Source organism: Hippocampus bargibanti, linkage group LG08 (assembly GCF_051943395.1).
Source record: "Hippocampus bargibanti isolate YZ-2025 linkage group LG08, ASM5194339v1, whole genome shotgun sequence".
In the NCBI taxonomy this organism is placed as follows: Eukaryota; Metazoa; Chordata; class Actinopteri; order Syngnathiformes; family Syngnathidae; genus Hippocampus; species Hippocampus bargibanti.
The window spans coordinates 2,736,255-2,760,696 of record NC_142741.1 but is presented as its reverse complement, the minus strand read 5'-3'; the positions used below and the strand labels follow the sequence as shown (position 1 = coordinate 2,760,696).

The 24,442-nt window shown below is 38.1% G+C and overlaps 1 protein-coding gene across 1 annotated transcript; it reads right to left on the bottom strand.

Moving 5' to 3' along the window:
- Nucleotides 1-33: 33 nt before the first annotated feature.
- Nucleotides 34-24,260, bottom strand: col28a2a (collagen, type XXVIII, alpha 2a). The gene is given in 36 exon segments (XM_089003025.1): nucleotides 34-1,460; nucleotides 2,534-2,633; nucleotides 2,635-2,784; nucleotides 3,752-4,038; nucleotides 5,004-5,561; nucleotides 6,921-6,957; nucleotides 7,030-7,065; nucleotides 7,160-7,240; nucleotides 7,496-7,564; nucleotides 7,649-7,717; nucleotides 7,938-8,006; nucleotides 8,093-8,161; nucleotides 8,242-8,310; nucleotides 8,382-8,450; nucleotides 8,564-8,632; nucleotides 8,739-8,810; nucleotides 8,894-8,962; nucleotides 9,032-9,103; nucleotides 9,212-9,280; nucleotides 9,608-9,676; nucleotides 9,773-9,841; nucleotides 10,247-10,315; nucleotides 11,553-11,621; nucleotides 11,725-11,793; nucleotides 11,901-11,969; nucleotides 14,194-14,247; nucleotides 14,374-14,418; nucleotides 15,440-15,484; nucleotides 15,553-15,579; nucleotides 15,668-15,712; nucleotides 17,088-17,141; nucleotides 19,635-19,694; nucleotides 19,812-19,832; nucleotides 21,043-21,617; nucleotides 23,806-23,946; nucleotides 24,050-24,260. Coding segments are annotated over 35 exon segments (3,690 nt in total). The 5' UTR covers nucleotides 23,936-23,946; nucleotides 24,050-24,260; the 3' UTR covers nucleotides 34-1,254.
- Between the last annotated feature and the right edge of the window lie 182 nt (nucleotides 24,261-24,442).

The following is a 24,442-nucleotide window of genomic DNA, read 5'->3' as shown; positions in this document are numbered from 1 at the left end:
AAACAGAGAACCAAACTAGTTTCATTATTTTATTAATAAAGGCACACACACACACACACACACACACATTTACTCAGTCACACAAGTCCCAATTTATGACACATTTCATGGAGAAAGAAATTAATAACAACTTCCATGTGATGACTTCTGATCATGTAACTTGTCATATCACTGCTTATGTAACAATGACAGGGTGACAGTGAATTACGTATATTACAGTGATACCGTGGTTTACGAACTTAATTGGTTCCCAGACAGAGTGTGTAAGGAAAAAAAGTGTGTATCCCAAAAATTAATTTCCTATAGGAAACCATTAAAATGAGAATAATCCGTTCCCATGTGCCCATAAAACAAATTTCTAAGCATTAAAACTACATAAAATATACATTATTTTTTATAATATTATGTATAATAAATGTATGTATGTATAATAAATGTGCTATGGTATTATAATTAAAGAAATAAACTGTACTGGATAATAAAGTGGTTTTATTTACCTTTGTGATGGTCGTTGATGGCTTGATGGAAGGGAGTGACCAATTTCTTCAGCATTAAACACTTGATGAGGAACGTAGCCTTCTTCTTTCACCATCTTGAGGTGCTTTCTCTGCGATAATTTTACCTAGTTCTTCATCAATTGTGTTCTGTTTAGCTGGTTTGATAGCTTTTTGCATCAAGTGTACAGATGGCTTGTGCGGGTTATTTGTGGAGCCTGATTGAAGGGATATTTTAACCTTGCAGTCTACACTCTGCCTTTGAACTATCAAAGTTGAAACTCTCTCTCTGTCGTATGCATGTCTCTTTAATGTTGAAACCACCTCCCCTCACGGCTGCGTTCTTGACCAATCACGTGGCTTTAACCAAAGACTGGGGGCGGGGGAATAGAGGACAAAAACGGTCGGCTGCCATTTTGTTGTTAGGAGAACGGGCTCGTTCGCAAAAGACACATCACTCATTGAGGCTGCTCCGTGTGTATCCCGAAAAAAGTTCGTATGCCAAGGTAAAATTGTCATAAATTTAACGTTGGTAAAACGAAAAATTCGTAAGCCAAGGGGTTCGTAAACCGAGGTATCACTGTACTGTTTTATTTTGGTGTTGAATCCGTGATCTCGCCACATTATTTTCATTAAAAAAAAAAGTCATCACAGATAGATTGTATGGTAAAATGTGTATTTTCTTCCTTCTCTATGATGACAATTAATGAGTTAACTACGACAATGAATTAGCTAAGGAACATAATTGTTTTTAGTAAATCTACATGACGTTAAAAAACATCAACATAACACAAGTCTTCCTGCATTCATCTTCAGTTTCAAATCGATTCTCATTCCCGGCGCAGCCTCCGTACCAAAACTGTGCGCATGAATTAGCCTGTTTATCATAATACCAACGGATGTTATACGCTCTGCAGGTCCCTTGATCCAAGCTGAGGTTACAGCGGGGATCTCGAAGTGGAACCTCTGTCGGAGAGAATAAAAAACTCAAAATTAATCCTTGTAATAGCATAAAATGTGATTATATTAACTCATTTGCAAATGTATTCGGGAATTGATAATATTTATACATACAAATACTGTAAATGATAATCGATGAAAAGGTTTCTTCAGCGCACTTCTTATCCAAGAGGCTTCGTCAGCGAACTAAAATCTTTTGCTGGGAGTTTCGGCCCTATATATATTCCTACTGTCCAGACGTGGCGGTGCCAGACTCTGCTATGATTAGTCCTTGCTTTCAGGTTGAGGGGGAGCAGAGGACCACTCCCTGCGGATCCACTGATTACTTCTATTGTCCTGTCTGAGTATGGGGTCTACGACTGGCCTGATTGCGCCATTTGCCCTGGTATCCCCTCATCAGCATAACTAAGCCTATGTTGCCTAAGAAGTCGGTTGTAGGAAGTATCAAAATTGAACCCCTTTCAAACTGACACCTTCAAAGAAGTACAGATGACGGCTGAAGAAACCTTTTCATCGATGGAAACCTTTTCATTGATTTATATAGTCCCAAAACTCAATATTCTGTGGGTTCCTGGAATTCGAGTGACAATGACAAAAACCCTGGCAATGGATTGGACATATTTTTGTACATAGTCTGGCAGTGAATGAGTGACAGAGATTAGACAGAATAGAAGTTATCATATTTAAAAGTTTCATGGGGTCAATCTGAGGTCAACAGACACAGTCTGTTAATCTGTCATCTTCATCTAGGAGGCCTTGGACAGAATTTAGGACTTGGGAAACTCTTTATCACCGAAGCAATTTACGACTTGAAACTCCTTCACAGGAAGAGCTCATTAGCCAGGTTACAAATCTATCGGTTCAGGGAAAGACAACCAATTAAAACAGTTTTACTAATGTATTACTTTAATTTGCATGTACTCTCAATAAATAGCTTGGCAGAGGGCTGCAGAATTTAGGCGTCTGTCTTGGATGGCTGCGTCCCCTGCCGGCAGTAAAAGACTTCCTATGTTCGAGCCTGTGTCCAGAGTGTCCGATCGAACATCTCTGACAATGAGTTCATCGGAAGCAGTACTCACCTTCAGGTAAAACCGGATTCACCGCCCGCTGCAGCTGATTGGAGTTTGAGGATGAAGATCGTGCAGAGGAGGATGATGATGATGATGAAGAAGAGGGAGGAGGAAGAAGTTGATGATAAAACTGCTTCTTTGGAGACAGAGTTTTCCGCCACACGTGACAAACTTGCTGTTTTGTTCACTACAACCACACTGCCACTGGCCCTCACATGGGCCCTCAAGTCTAAATCTTCACCGTCATCGTCCTCTTCCACCTAAGACACACAAAAAAACAACAATTTCAGTATTTACTTTGTATCTGATATCACTACAGTGATACCTTGGCTTACGAACTTAATTGGTTGCCAGACAGTGTGTAAAGTGAAAAGTGTGTATCCCAAAAAATAATTTCCCATAGGAAACCATTAAAATGAGAATAATCCGTTCCCAGGTCACCATAAAACATAATTTTCAAATTTTCTAAGCCTTAAAACTACACACCATATACCTTATTTTATGTATAATACATGTGCTATGGTATTATAATTTAAAAAACAAACTGTACTGTATAATAAAGTCATTTTATTTACCTTTGTGATGGTCGTTGATGGCTTGATGGAACGGAGTGGCCGGTTTCATCAGCATTAAACACTTGATGAGGAACGTAGCATTCTTCTTTCACCATCTTGAGGAATGATCCCTTGCAGGTGCTTTCTCTGCGATAATTTTACCTAGTTCCTCATCAATTGTGTTCTCTTTATCTGGGTTCATAGCTTTTTGCATCAAGTGTCCAGATGGCTTGCGCGGGTTATTTGTGGAGCCTGATTGATGGGAATTTTAACCTTGCAGTCTGCCCTCTGCCTTTGAATTAGTCCAAGTCCAAATTTCACTGTTTTCTATCCATTTTGTCACTCTCTCTGTGTCGTCTGCCTGTCTCTTTAATGTCTAAACCACCTCCCCTGACTGCTGCGTTCTTGACCAATCACGTGGCTTTAACCGACGACTGGGGGCAGGGAATAGAGGACCAAAACAAGCCGGCTGCCATTTTCTTTTTGGAGAACAGGCTCGTTCGCTAACGACACATCACTACTCATTGTGGCTACTCTGTGTGTATCCCAAAAAATAGTTTGTATGCCAAGGTAAAATTTTCATTAATGTAACGTTTGTAAACTGAAAAGTTCGTGAGCCAAGGGGTTCGTAAACCGAGGTCTCACTGTATTTGTAAATCATTCTGGCAAAAACCTGAATAGGAAGTGGATCAGCACTGATGGGTAGCGTGAAAGTGTCTCCACGGCCATGGCTGTTGGTACGTCTGACACTTATGACTTCCTCATTGTAACCATTCCCGTTTCCGTCATTCTTAGTTGTTCCGTAGCCACCATTGAAACCATTAGAATGCTGTCCGTATCCGTTATGTCCGTGAATAGCGACTCCGTTGTTGCCGTTCCAGTGCCCGTTTGCCATGCGATTGTAGATCACGGCACCGTTTTCATCCTCACAGAACTGGCTGATGAGTTTAGACTCTAGGGCTGAAAACACAAAATTAAAGATGAAAAAAAATATCTCCTTTATCGATGAACAATCGATGAACCAATTAAAGCGCCATATAAATCAATATGTATTGTATTGTATTGTAATTATTTTGAATCCTCTTGATCGCTTATTAATCTGTAAACTGGCGTTTATTCGCAGTTTAGCATTTGCAAATTCATATACTGTACTTGGAGATTGTGTAAATTTATTTGTACCCTAAAAACATGATGCAATAACAGGAAATCTATGTTGAAGTTAGTTGAGGAGCTTCACGGGGGACAAAAGTAGTGCTTTGGAACCATCTTGTGACACCATTATGTTGAAGTTAGTTTAGGAGCTTCACGTGGGACAAAAGTAGTGCTTTGGACCCATCTTGTGACACCATTATGTTGAAGTTAGTTTAGGAGCTTCACGGGGGACAAAAGTAGTGCTTTGGAACCATATTGTGACACCATTGTGTTGAAGTTAGGTGAGGAGCTTCACGTGGGACAAAAGTAGTGCTTTGGAACCATCTTGTGACACCACTATGTTGAATTTAGTTGAGGAGCTTCACGAGGGACAAAAGTAGTGCTTTGGAACCATCTTGTGACACCACTATGTTGAAGTTAGTTGAGGAGCTTCACGGGGGACAAAAGTAGTGCTTTGGAACCATCTTGTGACACCACTATGTTGAATTTAGTTGAGGAGCTTCACGTGGGACAAAAGTAGTGCTTTGGAACCATCTTGTGACACCATTGTGTTGAAGTTAGGTGAGGAGCTTCACGTGGGACAAAAGTAGTGCTTTGGAACCATCTTGTGACACCACTGTGTTGAAGTTAGTTGAGGAGCTTCACGGGGGACAAAAGTAGTGCTTTGGAACCATCTCGTGACACCACTATGTTGAAGTTAGTTGAGGAGCTTCACGGGGGACAAAAGTAGTGCTTTGGAACCATCTTTTTTTCGATTTAAATGCCATTTTTACCTGGTAGAGTGTTGAAGTCATCAATCAGGTACATGTGTTCGCTATCAGGGTCAGAGGCAATAAGGTTGAGTTCTCTCAGAAACTCCGCCTGCGTCGGATCCGAAGAATTGACGATACCCAGAGCATACATCTCGATATTTGCAGCATGGGCCTCCCTCACGGCGATATCGAGTTTAACAGGCTCTCGCTTGTCCGCCTGTCCATCGGTGATGACGATGGCGACCTTCCTGACACCGGGCCGGGCGCTGTAGAAAGCCTCCTGGGTGGCTTTTCTGATAGCGGTGCCGGTATAGGTTCCCTCGCCCATGTAAGGCATTTTTCGGATAGCCTGCTTCACATCTTGTTTGTTCGTATACCGAACCAAGTTGAACTCCAAATGAACATCCAAGCTGTAGAGAACAAGGCCGATTCTAGTGGCGTTGCGTCCCACGGTGGTCCGATCTACTAGCCTGGTGACAAAATCTTTGATGATTTCAAAGTTGTCCGGACCGACGCTTTCGGAGCTGTCGATCACAAAGACGAGTTCCATCGGCCTTTCTTTGCACTTGACGCCGCATCCTGACAACGGCAAAACACAGATATTACAGTTTTGTGATTCTGAGATCAGAGTCTTGGTATCTACTGTACATGATAATAATAATAATAATACATTTCATTCATAAGCGCCTTTCAAAACTCTCAAGGTTACTTTACAGTCACAGGATAAGTTTTTTTTCTGTGGGTGAGCAGCGGCAGCCACACGCGCCAGCGTTCATTCAACCCGGAATAACTCAAATTAATGGAAGGCTAGCTAGCTAGCTAATAGATAGCTGATAGCTGGCTATCCAGACAGCTAATAGATAGCGAGCTAGATAGCCAGCTAGCTCAATAGCTAATAGATAGAAAATAGATAGCCAGCTATATAGCTAATAGATAGCCAGCTAGATAGCAAATAGATGGCTAGGTAGCCAGCTAAATAGCTAGATAGCTAGTCACAGAATAAGTTTTATTTCTGTGGGTGAGCAGCGCCAGCTTTCACTCAACCCGGAATAACTCAAATAGCTGCCACTGCTCACCCACAGAAAAAAAAAATGTTTTCTGTGACTAGCTATCTAGCTATTTAGCTGGCTATCTAGCTAGTTAGCTATTTGCTATGTAGCTGGCTATCTATTAGCTAGCTAGCTGGCTAGGTATCTAGCCGACTAGCTGTTAGCTAGCAGGCTCGCTTTCTATTTATTTGAGTTACTTCCGGGTTGAGTGAACGCTAGCCTGTGTGGCCGCCGCTGCTCACCCACAGAAAAACTTAGCCTGTGACTGTAAAGTGACCATGAGAGTTTTGAATGGCGCTTAAAAAAATGAAATGTATTATTATTAGTATTATTATTTTTTTATTATTAATAGATAACAATAATAAAGAATACATTTTAGTTATAAGTGCCTTTCAAAACTCTCATGGTCACTTTACAGTCACAGGCTAAGTTTTTCTGTGGGTGAGCAGCGGCGGCCACACGCGCTAGCGTTCACTCAACCCGGAAGTAACTCAAATAAATAGAAAGCTAGCTAGCTAGCTGATAGATAGCGTATAGATAACCAGCTAGCTAGATAGCTATATATTTAGCTAGCTAAATAGCCAGCCAGATATGTGGTGCTCAACCTGCATTCAAAAGTGTTCACATGAAGTTGGTTTGTGTACAAGCATTTAATGGACAAGTATTTAATCTGAACAAACGTCTCATGGGCGAATAAATGCAAAAATGAAAGCCGACTTTGTACTTTCTGTGTACAAAAGTGCAACGTTTGTTTTGTGCAACATTTTTATGTTCCTGTTGTGTTTATTATTTTCCTTTGTGTTGACTTGACCTCACCAGCTCTGCACTGTGAAGTGCTAACCACTTGACTACCGGTATTCCCAACACAAACATATAAATTCATACTTACCACAAATTTCTTTTATCAGCTTAATAATATCCTCTCTCTGAAAAACATAACCAAACCGCATTAGAACTAAACCTCTAATGCAATCAGAGATATTTTTAAATCAACTTACTGTAAGGCCAACGTCTCCCTTTGCTCCTGTTTTTCCCTGTGATTTGATGAAAGTGTTACAGTTTTAACATCTGTTTTTACAGATCTATCTATTGGATATCATTTGCTGAGCAAAGTTTATTTTGACATACTGCTTCACCAGGAAGTCCCGGATCTCCCAAATCTCCCTTAGAACCTTTCATTCCCCTCTCACCCTGAGAACCACGGTCACCCTGTATTGAAATATCCTTTCATCAGATCAACCGATCCCATCCTGGAGATTATACAGTAAAGTCTCGTTATATCGATATTCAAGGGAGTCCGAAAAAATATCGATATAACCAGGACTATCGATATATCCGACCCTGTTTGCATGTAATTTTCTCAGTGCGTGCATAGAAATACTATCGATATAACCGGGACTATCGATATATCCGATATCGATATAACGAGACTTTACTGTATATGGAACGGTCAAAAATCAATACTTTAGCTCCAGGAAATCCATCTCCTCTCGGCCCTCTCGGTCCAGTCAAACCTTGGGTTCCAGGGTCCCCCTGAAATGAGATCAATAAACATTCAGAGATAGTAAATCCGAAGTTCTATCAATAATCGAGATGCAAAGCACTGGTGATGTTTACCTTTGGTCCTTGAATACCCTCTCCTGGTGGTCCATTTGGACCAGGAGGTCCTGCTCTGCCAACGTTACCCTTGAAACACATTTAAAGACCAAACATGGTCAATAATTCAGGTTCCAGTCTTCATCCAGACCAAAAAATGGCAATAGCCAACGTAATTTCAGAAAGAACAAGCAGATTATAAAGACCTTTGTGTCATGGAATGTTTTTAAAATCATATTTTCAGTGTAAACTTCAGGCCAATCACACAATTTGACGGATATATGCTTAAAAAATCTGATGATGATCTCACTGGAGGTCCTTGGATTCCTTCTCCAGGTGGTCCGGGCAAACCCGGCAATCCTCTAAAACCAATGTCACCCTGGAATAGACGTGAAAAACTGATTCCAAGTCATCCTATCAACATAACGTGAAACCATGTCAAATGGTCAATGTATAAACTGAAACCTTCGGTCCTGGGATTCCTATTCCTTCTGGGCCCGGTTCTCCTGGTAAACCTGGAAATCCTGGTAGGCCCTTAAAAACAGTATGTCTTCTTGTTAGCAATATCAAAGACTGTCTAAAATGTTAACCTCCACATGGACGGTTTTACAGACCAAAGGTCCTGGGCTGCCTTCGCCTTTTTGACCAGGTGGACCATGTGGACCGGTATTACCTCGATCTCCCTGATGGAACAAAAACCCAGTTGAGATGATTCGAGGAACACAATTGCATTGATTTCGTAAAACACATCTACCTTTGGACCTGGAAGTCCAAGGCCTGTTTCACCAATCGGTCCAGGTGGACCTGCAGGACCTACATCTCCCTGTAGACAATAAATTGAAGCCATAGTGGGGATTAGTTGGAGTAATATAGAGCTAAAAGTTCAAGAAGTTTACAAGACAGTACAAATTGATGAATAAACAGTCAGTTATTCACTTTTGGACCAGTTACGGATCGTCCCGGCTGGCCCGGAATGCCTTGGTGTCCTGGTACCCCACGTTCACCCTAGCAAGTATTTGGTAGAGAACATCAGCTCATTTGTGTTTTAGTTGGGAAGTGATGTAAACTTCTTTATACTAAACATGTCATTGATGATACATTGATTCCGTACCTTTGGACCAAAGGGTCCTGAGATTCCTGGAGGTCCATGTAAACCCCGGATACCCCTCAGACCCTGGTCCCCCTTTGAAGGAGTACCAAACATTTATTGTGTGACTGTTCTTTGCTGAGATTGACCATGCTCAGTACCAAAACCAAAATAGAGACCTTCTCTCCTTGAGTGCCGATTCCCGGAGGTCCCTCAGAACCTCTTGAACCGGGAAAACCGGGCTCCCCCTAGAAGTGGGATTCAGAGGCTTTTTTTGTTCATTTGGTTCAAACCAGAGTCAGGGTAATCTTCCGTACCTTCTGCCCCGGTGCCCCATCCTCTCCTGGGAGACCAGGTAAGCCACCTAAGCCAGCAGAACCGGGTTCTCCCTATATCATTACAAGGAAATCATTCAATAATAGGCAACTTTACGTTCAGCCAAATAGTATCAATATCTATTCATCAGCAAGAAGATTTCGTAGGATGAGTTGTCTCACCTTTGCACCAGCCTCACCAATACCTCTCTCTCCTGGCGATCCCTGCTCTCCAGGTAAGCCTTGATCCCCCTTGAGAAAGAACCAAAAAGTCGGTCCTCGATACAAAGGATCTAGAGCAGTGGTTCTTAATCTTTTTGGAGCCACGGAACCCCACCAGTTTCGTATGCTCATGCATCGAACCCTTCTTTCAATGTCTGTGCCCACTAACTGCAGACTAGACTGCGGGGTGGACCTCTACGGTGGAGGATCCACTGAATCCCTGACACCGACTCATCAAACAGCGAGGGTTCGATCGAACCCAGTTTAAGAACCACTGATCTAGAGATTTATCGTTCATATATTTTCATATGTATGTTATGTACTGACGTATGCGTCTCGAGAGCCGTTCCCACAAACCTTTGGTCCAGGCAGACCCTCTCCTGGAAGCCCTCTTACTCCTGGTGGACCCCTTGGACCCTCTACTCCCTGGATAGTCATCAAGGTTCATTTTAGTCATTCCCAAAAATGGTAAGTGTAGGTGTTAGGGTGTGAAGTGACAGAAATGTAAATTGATTTGCTGACCTTTTCTCCCTGTATGCCTACTCCTGTCAGCCCGGTGGGCCCTGGAGGACCTGGAGGCCCCAGTTCGCCCTGATAGGAAAGTATCAGAGTCATAGAACGGAGCAGAGTAAGTGTCTGAATCCTTCAAATGGTGTAACTAGTATGACATTTGAAACATATGGTCCCTGCTCTCGGGTTGGGGGAGCAGAGGACTAATCCCTGCAGCTCCACTGATTACTTCTATTGTCCTGACTGACGACTGGCCTGATTGCCCATTTTGCCCTGGTATCACCGCATCAGCATAACAATTTGGATCGTTCGTACAATAGACTGCTTAGTTAACATAGGCTTAACAGGGCAAATTGGGCAATCAATAAGAAGCGAAACGTCCGACAACTTGAAAGAAGTATAGATGACGGCTGAAGAAACCTTTTCATCGATGGACCACTCCTGTACGTTTGAGAGTTTACACAGAAATAACAACAAATGACTTACCCGTTCCCCTTTAATCCCCGCACCTTGTTGTCCTCTCGATCCCCTCGGACCCGGGAGCCCTCGATCCCCCTATGGAACAAAAGGAGTCCTGGTTACATCAGAACCATTTGATGGATATTGGGTCCTTGCCAAGTGTGTATTGTTCTTCAGCGAGACACCCAAGAAGACGAGCGTGTTGGCTCCTGTTAGCCACTTCATTCAGATGATCCAACCTGAAAGGAATGGGAGTTAGGATTTCTTTTTCCTTTCAGATCATCTCATGTCAAGATGATTTCCCCCTTCCAGGGGGATTTTTCCCTCCAATACGTTTTAAAATGTAGACCTCAGCAGTTTGGAGTTTGTGTAATAAAATGCCATTTTAGTCGATGAGAAGGTTTCTTCAGCTGTCATCTGTACTTCTTTAGGTTGTACCCATTCAATGCATCAGCAAATCTCGAGATATATCACTTTATCTTCGAAACGTTATATTTGTGTTGTCGTATTATTTGTTACAGTGAGACCTCAACTTACAAACACCTCAACTTACAAACGTTTTGTCTTACAAACGTCAAATTTATGAACATTAAACCTTATAATAAGCACTATTTTCATAATACACACCCACCACGGCTGGCGGAGTGATCTTCGGCGGAAGCACACGACCGAAAAGTTACCAACAGTCCTTATGGAAGGTAACTCTCCTTCCATAAGCCATCAACGACCATCAAAAAGGTAAATAAAACTTTATTTTACAGCACAGTTTATTTCTTTCATTACAGTCCTCATGTAATGCGCCTCTCTTTCCAAACAGCAATTCCCTTTGACCTTCGACCTCCAACGCCATTCCATCAAGCCATAAATGACCATCACAAATGTAAATAAAGTGACTTTATGATACAATGCAGTGTATTTCTTTCATTACAATACAATTGCACATTTATTATACATAGAATAAGGTATGTTGTGTGTAGTTTTAATGCTTATTTAGTTGAAAAGTACATTTTATGGAAACCCGGGAACGGATTATTCCCATTTTAATGGTTTCCTATGGGATTTTTTTTTTTGAAATACACACTTTTCGCCTTACACACTCTGTCTGGGAACCAATTAAGTTCGTAAGTTGAGGTCTCACTGTATTAAGTTTTTTTGTTCTTTTGACTTCAAGATGGCGGTGAGAGAGTGGCTGCCTTTCCAGCAGCTCCTGTATTTTATTTGATCTATTTCTTACTTTCCTTTCTTCTTCCCTTAATAACTTTGCTGCTGTGAAATGTAAATTTCTCCACTGCGAGACTAATTTAGGTAAATCTAATCAAATCCAATATCATACCTTTGGGCCAGGAAGGCCTTCACCAGTTGGTCCTTTTTCCCCTTGAACACCTTGTGGCCCTTGAGGTCCCTGCAAAAAAAATAAAATTTTCATATCAGACATAAAATGTTGGTTAAAAAAAGGTGTTGTAATGAAAATATAAATGGACAATTAATTTCAGAAAAGAACCCACCGGTGGACCATGTGCACCAATACCTGCAGGACCGGGAGGACCTGACCGCCCCTGGAATCCCATGTCACCCTCGAAAAATTAGATAATAAGATGTATTAACACTCACAAGAATGAAATTGCAAATGACACATCGTTAGGACAAAAAAATGAGGCATAAAATATGTCTTTCTGCATACTTTTGGTCCAGGCATCCCAATGCCAGTTTCTCCTTGAATACCTGGAGGGCCGGGTGGTCCACGTTCCCCCTGTCATGAAAATATCGGCTTATCAGTCATCTCCTCGCATGTCAGGACACGTTTTGAGCTCAATCTGTTGGTTTCAGTCAAGTTACAATGTCGAAGGGTATATGTAACCTTGAGACAGGAAAGGTGCATAAAAAGATAAAATGCTGTTCACATCTGTAACGTTGGACAAAAAAAAAAAAAACACTGGTACTACTGTACATGGATTACACATACAGTGATACCTTGACTTACGAATTTAATTGGTTCTCAGACAGAGTGTGCAAGGCGAAAAGTGTGTATCCCAAAAATTATTTTCCCATAGGAAACCATTAAAATGAGAATAATCCATTCCCAGGTCCCCATAAAACATCATTTTCTACTTTCTAATTGTCTAAGCCTTAAAACTACACAAATATACCTTATTTTATGTATAGTAAATGTGTATTATAATTAAAGAAATAAACTGTACTGTATAATAACGTCGTTTTATTGACCTTTGTGATGGTCGTTGATGGCTTGATGGAATGGAAAACACATTGATGAGGAACGTAACCTTCTTCTTTCACCATCTTGAGGAATGATCCCTTGTAGGTGCTTTCTCTGCGATAATCTTACCTAGTTCATCATCAATTGTGTTCTGTTTAGCTGGGTTGATAGCGTTTTGCATCAAGTGTACAGATGGCTTGTGCGGGTTATTTGTGGAGCCTGATTAATGGGATATTTTAACCTTTGAGTCTACACTCTGCTTTTGAATTATCTAAGTTGAAACAAGTCTAAATGTCACTGTTTTCTATCAATTTTCTAACCTTTTTTAATGTTTTTTGTTTTATTTTTCATTTTTGTTTTTTGGTTTAAAACGCTGTCATCTTTCGTGTGTGTGTGTGTGTTTTCTCTCACTCTCTCTCTGTGTGCCTGTCTCTTTAATTTTTAACCCCCCCCCCCCCCCCCACTGCTGGGTTCTTGACCAATCACGTGGCTTTAACCGAAGACGCCAGTTTGTTTTTTGGACAACGGCCTCACTCTCTCTCTGTCTGTTAACCGCCCTCCCCTCACGGCTGCGTTCTTGACCAATCACGTGGCTTTAACCGAAGACTGAGGGTGGGGAATAGAGGATAAAAACAGACGGCTGCCATTTTGTTGTAAGAAGAACGGGCTCGTTCGCGAACGACACATCACTCATTGTGGCAGCTCCGTGTGTATCCCGAAAAATAGTTTGTATGCCAAGGTAAAATTTTCGTCAATGTAACGTTCGTAACCGAAAAGTTCGTAAGCCAAGGGGTTCGTAAACCGAGGTATCACTGTACTTCAATACCTTGTGCATCACTTATGTGTCAAAACAAAAATTGTCCAAATCGCCCCATTTCTAAAAAAAAAAAATAATCAGTCAGATGACTCTCGACGCACTGCTGTCTATCCAATCCAAACTACATCAATACGCAAGGGCATGATTTACGCCTGTGGAAATGTTGTACGTACACGCATCTTCACACGAGAACATATCCAGTAGTCAGTTATTGCATGTTATACATAAAAGAAACGCTGCCGTTGGCAATCCCCCAGTTTACAATTTAAAAACTGGATTCAATCCAAGGTGAGCGATTCTTTTCCGACGGTTCATTTTTTTCACTGCGATCATAATAATTGGGGAACGTCAACAAATGCATGCTCAGGGGTCTTTTCTGGGGGCAATCATCTTCCTGTGGCGCACGTGGAAATTCAGCGGTATAATTTCAGCCTGTTGTTAAAAGTGATGATCTGGGAAATTGTGAGGTAGCAGAAAGTATGCTCAAATAAAAAAAAAAAAATAAAAATAAAAATAAGTAAATACATATAAAGGTGGATAAATAAATAAATACAACACAAATAAATAAATGGATAAATCAATAAATAGAAAAGTGGATAAATAAACAGAAAATAAATAAATGATGAATAGAAAATAAATAAATAAATAGGTAAATGAATAATTTCTAGGTAGGTAAGTACGTAGGTAGATAGATAGATAGATAGATAGATAGATAGATAGATAGATAGATAGATAGATAGATAGATAGATAGATAGATAGATAGATAGATAGATAGATAGAAATACAAGAGACAAATAAACAAAAAAAAAATAAATACATGCATACATACTGTGTACATGCAGAAAATATAACAGACAAAAATAAAAACAAACAAATAGACAAAAATAGGAAAAATAAATAAATACATAAATAAATAAATACATAAATGGAAAGACGCTAACCTGTTTTCCCTGTGGGCCCTCTGGCCCAACGTCTCCATGTGGTCCTGGTAGCCCCTGAACAAAAATAACATCCAGTTCAAAACAGGCGCTTATAAATGTATGATGATGATGATGATGATTATTATTATTATTATTAGACTATTTTCACACAAGTCTACTTGGTTAATAATATTTACTAACCTGCAGTCCCCTCAGTCCTCTTCCACCAATCAAACCCTCGGGACCCTGCGGCAGGTCACATGATAACAAAAGACACAAATTAGAATGTACAGATACAGTGAAACCTTGGCTTACGAACTTAATTGGTTCCCAGACAGAGTGTGTAAGGCAAAAAGTGTGTATCCCAAAAATTAATTTCTCATAGGAAACCATTAAAATGAGAATAATCTGTTCCGAGGTCCCCATAAAACATAATTTTCTACTTTTTAATTTTCTAAGTCTTAAAACCTCACCCTTAAAACTACACAAAATATATTTTAGGTATGTATAGATCCCCAGAAAACATAATTTTCTACTTTCTAATTTTGTAAGCCTTAAAACTATGCAAAATATACCTTATTTTATGTATAATAAATGTGCTATGGTATTATAATTAAAGAAATAAATTGTGCTGTATAATAAAGTGGTTTTATTGACCTTTGCGATGGTCGTTGATGGCTTGATGGAATGGAGTGGCCGCTTTCATCAGCATTAAACACTTGATGAGGAACGTAACCTTCTTTCACCATCTTGAGGAATGATCCCTTGTAGGTGCTTTCTCTGCGATAATTTTACCTTGTTCCTCATCAATTGTGTTAGTTTAGCTAGGTTGAGAGCTTTTTGCATCAAGTGTACAGATGGCTTGTGCGGGTTGTTTGTGGGGCCTGAATGATGGGATATTTTAACCTTGCAGTCTACACTCTATCAAAGTTGAAACTCTCTCACTGTCGTCTGCCTGGCTCTTTAATGTTTAAACCATCTCCCCTCACTGCTGCGTTCTTGACCAATCACGTGGCTCTAACTGAGGACAGTGGGCGGGGAATAGAGGACCAAAACAAGCCGGTTACCATTTTGTTGTGAGAAGAACGGGCTCGTTTGCGAACGACACATCACTCATTGTGGCAGCTCCGTGTGTATCCCGAAAAAAAGTTTGTATGCCAAGGTAACGTCTTCATAAATTGAACGTTCGTAAACCGAAATGTTCGTAAGCCAAGGGGTTCGTAAACCGAGGTATTACTGTACTCATTAATTATTCATGTTGTCGTACTCTGTCTCCTTTGATCCCCGGAGTGCCGCACTCGCCACGTTCACCCTGCGGATAGATGACCATATTCATGCCAACTGTATTCTCTAAAAATTTCTGTTGTACGCATCACTTACTTGTTCACCTTTGTAACCTGATTTCCCCTGTAAATATATTTGATTATTAGCTATTAAAGTGTAAGACACACAAAACAATATATACAGATTTGAATGAAATGTGTGGTACAGTTACCTCAGCGCCGTCTCGCCCGGGTGAACCACTTATTCCAGCTTCACCCTGTAACGTCACCATGATATTGAGTCATGATAATAAAATTATTATTAGATTTTATGATGATAATAATTATTATATATTATTGTATGTTTTTGGATTTATAAGTCACTCTATTACACCAATTGAGTGTAACAAAATGACATCATGCAACACGCTACCTTTTTAGCCTTAATTTTTTTTTAATGGTGTGATTGTATATTTATGACTTATTATTATTATTATTATTATTATTATTATTATTATTATTATTATTATTAAAGCCAAAAGGAAATTATTATTATTATTATTATTAGTAGTAGTAGTAGTAGTGGTAGTCGGAGTAGTAGTAGTAGTAGTGGTAGTAGTAGTAGTAGTAGTAGTAGTTAGCAGTAGTAGTTGTTGTCTCAGTAGTTGTAGTAGTAATAGTAGTAGTAGTAGTAGTAGTAGTAGTAGCTTGCATTCCACTGTGTAAGGTACAGAGTTAGCTGTCAACTGGCTATCTAACTGGCTATATATTCTATATCTATCTGGGTATTAGCTATCTATCTGGCTGGCTATCTAGCTACCTAGTTAGCTATCTAATTACTATCTATTAGCTGTCTGGATGCCGATATATTAGCTGTCTATCTGGCTGGCTATTTAGCTACCTTGTTAGCTATCTAATTACTATCTATTATCTGTCTGGATGTCGATATATTAGCTGTCTATCTGGCTGGCTATCTAGCTACCTAGTTAGCTATCTAATTACTATCTATTAGCTGTCTGGATGCTGATATATTAGCTATCTATCTGGCTGGCTATCTAGCTACCTTGTTAGCTATCTAATTACTATCTATTATCTGTCTGGATGCCGATATATTAGCTATCTATCTGGCTGGCTATCTAGCTACCTAGTTAGCTATCTAATTACTATCTATTAGCTGTCTGGATGCCGATATATTAGCTATCTATCTGGCTGGCTATCTAGCTACCTAGTTAGCTATCTATTTACTATCTATTAGCTGTCTGGATGCCGATATATTAGCTGTCTATCTGGCTGGCTATCTAGCTACCTAGTTAGCTATCTATTTACTATCTATTAGCTGTCTGGCTGCCGATATATTAGCTGTCTATCTGGCTGGCTATCTAGCTACCTAGTTAGCTATCTAATTACTATCTATTAGCTGTCTGGCTGCCGATATATTAGCTGTCTATCTGGCTGGCTATCTAGCTACCTAGTTAGCTATCTAATTACTATCTATTAGCTGTCTGGATGCCGATATATTAGCTGTCTATCTGGCTGGCTATCTGGCTACATCATGATTGTTTTCTCAGGTGTGCAACCCCGAGTCCTGAGAAAAAGGTATAAATAACTTTTTTAAATGCTTGTTAGTTGAAGAGTTTCAATGCATTCGCGCACCTTTTGTCCTTTTAGCCCGGGGGCTCCATCTTCTCCTGGACGACCTTTTTTCCCCTGGAGAAGGAAACAGAATCATAGTTGGGTATTTAGCAGCTCGCTTGATGAGAATACATTCATTTATAATAATAATAATAAGAAGAAGAAGAAGAAGAATACATTTGATTTATAAGCGACAAGTGCAGTAAAACAACAACACCCATAATAATAACAACAATAACAATTAGCTATCTATTCGCTAGCTAATGGCTATCTATTCGCTAGCTATTAGCTATCTATTTGCTAGCTAGCTAGTTTTCTATCTATTTGAGTTACAGTACTTACGGGTTGAGTGAATGCTCGCGCGTGTGGCTGCCACTGCTCACCCACAGAAAAAAAAACTGTAAGGCGAAAAGTGTGTATCCCAAAAATTACTTTCCCATAGGAAACCATTAAAATGAGTATAATCCGTGTATCCCGACAAGTAGTTTGTATGCCAAGGTAATATTGTCATCAATTTAACGTTCGTAAACCGAAACATTCGTAAGGCAAGGGGTTCGTACACCGAGGTATCAGTGTATAAAGAAAAAAAATACACTTTTAGGCAAACTGGAGTGGGAGATGGGGGGGGGGGGGTCAATGTACTGCTGTTTGAGTACCTGCACTTCTGCATGACACTATGAGTCACTTGGCGATGACGTCTGGAGCATAAATAGGGCATGATTGGTCTCGCCCTCTGGGGGCAGGGGGGGTCAATACATCGAAACGCACCTGGATCCATGACAGTTGCTGTCCCCCAGACATTTGTTGTTTCATGACCATTAAACCAATAAGAGCAATTATGAGAGCAGCCTCGTCTGAACGGAAGAATTTCAAGAATTCTCTCTTGTGGAGAAAACACCTGGTTAATGGTCGTACAAGTGTCTGTCAGCGGCCCGCTAAGCGTTTGCCAGTGTTTTTTTTTTTTTGAATGCGAGTTTGCATCAGGATATCGAAGTGGAAGGTTGAGAAAATCCAATGCACAAAGGAAACTTTGAATGCATAGGATTTTACATGCTTATGTCAAAGGTACAAGTACGGGCATGAAAAAAAAACCAATCTGGCGATATTGTATACTGCTTGCCCTATGTGGAGTTAGCAAAACCTGCTTCATTTCAGTTATATACATTTACATACTGGATGTATTTGCACATGTAGACACATATACATTGAGTGATTTATAGTGTGATTTATATATGTACTTATGTCTGTATTTATGTGTTTGTTTATGTGTTTGTTTGTTTGTTTAAATATATTTATGTGTTTGGATATTTATTTATTTATTTATATATGTATTTATGTCTGTATATATGTATTTATATATGTATTTATGTATGTATTTATTTAAGTGTTTGTTTATATACAGTGAGTGATTTATAGTGTGATTTATGTATGTATTTATATCTGTATTTATGTATGTATTTATTTATGTGTTTATTTGTTTGTTTATATATACTTATGTATTTATTTATATATTTATTTATGCATTTAGATATGTATTTATGTATGTATATATGTATTTATGTATGTATTTATTTGTGTTTGTTTATGTGTTTATTTGTTTGTTTATATATACTTATGTATTTATTTATGCATTTATATATGTATTTATGTATGTATATTTGTATTTATGTATGTATTTATTTAAGTGTTTGTTTATATACAGTGAGTGATTTATAGTGTGATTTATATAGTGATTTATGTATGTATTTATTTATGTGTTTGTTTATGTGTTTATTTGTTTGTTTATATATACTTATGTATTTATTTATGCATATATGTATTTATGTATGTATATATGTATTTATGTATGTATTTATTTAAGTGTTTGTTTATATACAGTGAGTGATTTATATAGTGATTTATGTATGTATTTATGTCTGTATTTATTTATGTGTTTGTTTGTGTTTATTTGTTTGTTTAAATATATTTATGTATTTGTATATTTATTTATATATGTATTTATGTAAGTGTTTGTATGTTTGTAAGTTATGTATTTTTGTTTGTTTATATATATTTATGTATGTATTTATTTACGTATTTATGTATGTATTTGTTTGTTTATATATATTTATGTATTTAATTATGCATTTATTTATGTATTTATACATGTATTTATAATAATAATAATAATACATAATAATACAGAATAATAACAGAATAATAATACATACATACATACATTTATTTAAGTGTTTGTTTATGTATTTATTTGTTTATATATATTTATGTATTTATATATGTATTTATGTATGTTTTGGTTTATTTATATATATTTATGTATTTTTTAGAGGTCTGTTTATTCATAATCAATAATACATTTCATTTACAAGCACCATTCAAACCTCTCAAGGTCACTTTACAGTCACGGGATAATTTTTTTCTGTGGGTGAGTAGTGGCAGCCACACGCGCCAGCGTTCACTCAACCCGGAAGTAACTCAAATAGATCGAAAGCTAGCTAGCTAGGTAATAGATACAGGAATAATAATAATACATTTCATTTATAAGCACCTTTGAAAAATACTACTCACCGCAGGCCCACTGAGGCCCCTTTCGCCTTTCTCGCAGGCACAGTTCTGAGCCAGTGGGCACTGGAAAAAAAGAAAGAGAAAGGAGATATGTAATGTTAGTTTTTGAATTAGTATAATGTTTCATCATCAAATAGAAAATGGGAAGCGATTGTGGCTTCAAAGTGAAGCAATACTTACTCCTTCATCAGCGAGGTCCGTCTGTAAATAAAAGCAAATGGCATTACAATTGATTTATTATTTTTGTTCATTTACTTGTTTTAAAATTAATTAGTATATATTTATTTAAAAAAAATGCACTATACACCCGATTGGTTCAAACAAACATAATAAATGGAAAAAAAAAATGTCATAAGAAAGGTATTTGTGACTGTCACTTGAATATAAATGAATGAATAAATAAATAAATAAATAAATCAATAAATAAATGAATAAATAAATAAATACATACATACATACATAAATAAATACATAGCCAAGTAAATAAATAAATGGGGAAAGAATGGATAAATAGAAAAGTAAATAAATAAATAAATAAACAAATCAATCAATCAATAAATGGGGAATAAATAAACAACTAAGTAAACAAATACATACATAATACATATATACATACATTAAATAAATAAGAACAGATACAAAAATAAATAGTAAATAAACAAACCAATACATGAATAAATAAATGGGGAATAAGTAAATAGACAAACAAATAAATAGACAAGCAAATAAATAAATGAATAAATAAATAAATGAATAAATTGAAAAGTACATGAATAAATAAATAACCGGGAAATAAATAAATAGACAACTAAGTAAATAAATACATATATACATACATAAAATAAATAAGAACAGATATAAAAATAAATAAACAAACTTGTAAATAAACAAACTAATAAATGAATAAATAAATAGGGAATAAATAAATAGACAAGCAAATAAATAACCTAGCAAATAAAAAAATAAAATAAATACATAAATAAATAAACAGGGCATAAATAGACAACTAACCAACTAATTGACCGAATAAATAAATAAATAAATAAATAAATAAATAAATAGGGATTACATAAATAAATAAACACATGCAGGCATGCATACATACTTACATAAAAAATAAAAACACATACAATAAATAAATAAATAAACGGGGAATAAATAGACAACTAACCAACTAATTGACTAAATAAATAAGTAAATAAATAAATATGAATTCAAATGTACATTAAAAATCAAAAATATTAGGCAGGGTGCCCTACGCCTCGTTCCCAAAGATACCTCCAGCACACCCGCGACCATCTTGAGGACAAGCGGGTTCGAAAATTGTTGGATGGACATTTATAAAAGCATGAAAATTATCCAATTATTTCTAAAAGTAATTAAAAAAAAAAAAAAGAACCAAAATACTCACAATTTTGGTCGCCATTTTTTCCACAATATCTTTGTCCTGCAAATTATGGAGGAAGTCAGAAACGGGAGAGCTTGCGAGGAGGCGCAGGTGAGCAACGTTGGAGGGCTCGTTCGCCGTCCTGGTAATGCCCAGAGTGAAGAACTTCACACCCTGGTTCTTGATCTCTGCAACTGCAGAGAAAATATCCGGGTTCCTCGGGTGCGAGGAGCCATCGGTAAGGAGCACGGCCACTTTGATGCTCCCCGGAGTGGATTCCTCTTGGTAGATTTTGGTCATGTTGGTGATCGCGTAGGTAGTGTAGGTGCCGTGGCCGATATAAACGATGGGAGCGACTCGGTTCTTGAAGTTCTCCGTGCCTCTCCATTCGTTCAACCTTTGCTCGGTGATGACAGTGCTGCTATACTGGAGCAAGGCTACCCTCAAACTCAAACTGCGCCCCGTCTGTAGTTTCAAGCCTTTGAGTCGATCCACTAAGTTGATGGTAAACTGCTTCTCCTGCTCGTGGTTGTCTTTGGCGCTCTCGGAGCTATCCAAGAGAAAGGCGAGCTCCAAGCTACAGTCCTCATCCAAGATGGCTGCATGAAGAAAGATGAAAAGTCTGTTTAGAACAGGGGTGTCAAAGTCATTTTTTTGCCGCGGGCCACATTGTAGTTATGGTTTCCTCTCGAGGGCCGTTATGAATTTGGGGAACCCATTAGAATGTTTAAATCCCTTCAAATATTACATATAGAGCACACGGCAAATTAATGAATAACTCGTTTTCAAATCTGAAGTCAAGAATAATGACTTTTATTGTGGTTGACATCCAAAAATATGACATTTTGGCTCAGATTTTAGCAATCATCATGGAATTTAACACGTTTGAATTGCTTTCGCGGGCCGAAAAAAATGATGTGGCGGGCCGGATTTGGCCCGCGGGCCTTGACTTTGACACCTGTGGTTTAGAAGCTCATTCACTGCTAGACAATGTGCAAAAAAAAAAAATGTGTCCACTCCAGTGCCAGGGTTTTTGTCATTGTCACTCAAATTGCAGGACCCACAGAATATTGAGTTTTAGGACTACATAAACATTCAATACAGTGTTAAAAACCTTCTTTTATATGAAAAAAAAGAGTTAATTGCTAAGTTATATGGGTCTGGAGGTATCTGAGATTGAAATGGTGGCAGCTGTACAAAACACAGTATGATTAGAGAGTGTGTAAGGCAAAAAAGTGTGTATCCCAAAGATTAATTTCCCATAGGAAACCATGAAAATGTGACTAATCCGTTCCCAGGTCCCCATAAAAAAATTCTACATTGTAATTTTGTAAGCCTTAAAACTATACAAAATATACTTTATTTTATTTATAATAAATGTGCTATGGTATTATAATTAAAGAAATAAACTGTACTGTCTACATAAACATTCAATACAGCATTAAAAACCTTAGATTCTCTTCTTTCATATGAAAAAAAAGAGTTAATTCCTAAGTTATATGGGTCTGGAGTTATCTGAGATTGAAATGGTGGCAGCTGTACAAAACACAGTATGATTAGAGAGTGCGTAAGGCAAAAAAGCGTGTATCCCAAAAATTAATTTCCCATAGGAAACCATGAAAATGTGACTAATCCGTTCCCAGGTCCCCATAAAAAAATTCTACATTGTAATTTTGTAAGCCTTAAAACTATACAAAATATACTTTATTTTATTTATAATAAATGTGCTATGGTATTATAATTAAAGAAATAAACTGTACTGTCTACATAAACATTCAATACAGCGTTAAAAACCTTAGATTCTCTTCTTTCATATGAAAACAAAAAGAGTTAATTCCTAAGTTATATGGGTCTGGAGTTATCTGAGTTTGAAATGGGGCCAGCTGGACAAAACACAGTATGATTAGACAGAGTGTGTAAGGCGAAAAGTGTGTATCCCAACAATTAATTTCCCATAGGAAACCATTAAAATGAGAATAATCCGTTCGACTATAATAATAATTTTCTACTTCGTAATTTTCTAAGCCTTAAAACTACACAAAATATACTTTATTTTATGTATAATAAATGCGCGATGGTATTATAATCGAAGAAATAAACTGTACTGTCTACATAAACATTCAATACAGCATTAAAAACCTTAGATTCTCTTCTTCCATACGAAACAGAGTTGACAATAAAGCTGACTTTAACTTTGAGTTGTGCGGGTTGTTTTTGGCGCCTGATTGATGGGATATTTTAACCTTGCAGTCTACACTCTGCCTTTGAACTATCAAAGTTGAAACTCTCTCACTGTTGTCTGCCTGTCTCTTTAATGTTTAAACCACCTCCCCTCACTACTGCATTCTTGACCAATCACATGGCTTTAACCGAAGACTGGGGGCGGGGAATAGAAGACAGAAACAGTCGGCTGCAATTTTGTTGTTAGAAGAATGGACTCGTTCGCAAACGACACATCACTCATTGTGGCAGTTCCGCGTGTATCCCGAAAAAAGTTTGTATGCCAAGGTAAATGTTTCATAAATTTAACGTTCGTAAACCGAAAAGTTCGTAAGCCAAGGGGTTCGTGAACCGAGGTATCACTATATTTCCTTTAGTGGTAAATTTGTGATATTTTCTCACATTTTTTTACTGTTCAGTGTTCCAATATGTTTCCAACATTCTCACCCAAATTGTTTTTGACTTTGTGGATCTATCTATGACAGTGACATATCGCGCGCAGACGAATTAATTAGCATTTTTATAAGGGTTAAAAACGGATATTGTCGACAATTTTATTTTCCTTACCTTGCCCATCATAAATATTGCCAGTCATGATTTTGATCCGAGATTTGCTTCTTTTTTCATCAGGCAAATCTTGAGCCCAAACACAAGCCAGCGCCGTCGCCAAAAACACCGATTCCAAGGAGACGAACATAGTTGTCGCGACTATAAATGTTAAAAAAATGGATGGTCAACGACAAACTAAATGCATGCCATCAACAAAGTGTCAAAAGAGGAAAAAAAAAAAACAATTTATTGTTCTACCTACTTTGAGATGTTGCAGTATTTCAATGTGTTGTTTGGACCTGCAGCACTATCCACGTTGCACAAAAAAAGCACCGGCGCGGTCATTTACTATCCATCAGCAGCAACAGCGATGTCGTCCTTCTCGGAAGCAGAGTCGGAGAACTTGAGTATGCACACTTCTTTTAAAAGGAAGGAACCACCCAACCAATTGAATGGATTCTTGCTCATGTTGACTCCCTCTCTCCCACTCTCTCTCTCTCTCTCTCTATTTTGCCTGAGGGCAACAAGAAAGCAGTTTAGTTACTAGAACATTGCGTGGAAGAGAAAAAAAAAGGTTGAAAATGTGATTACAGTGATACCTTGGCTTACGAACTTCCCAGACAGAGTAAGGCGAAAAGTGTGTATCCCAAGACTT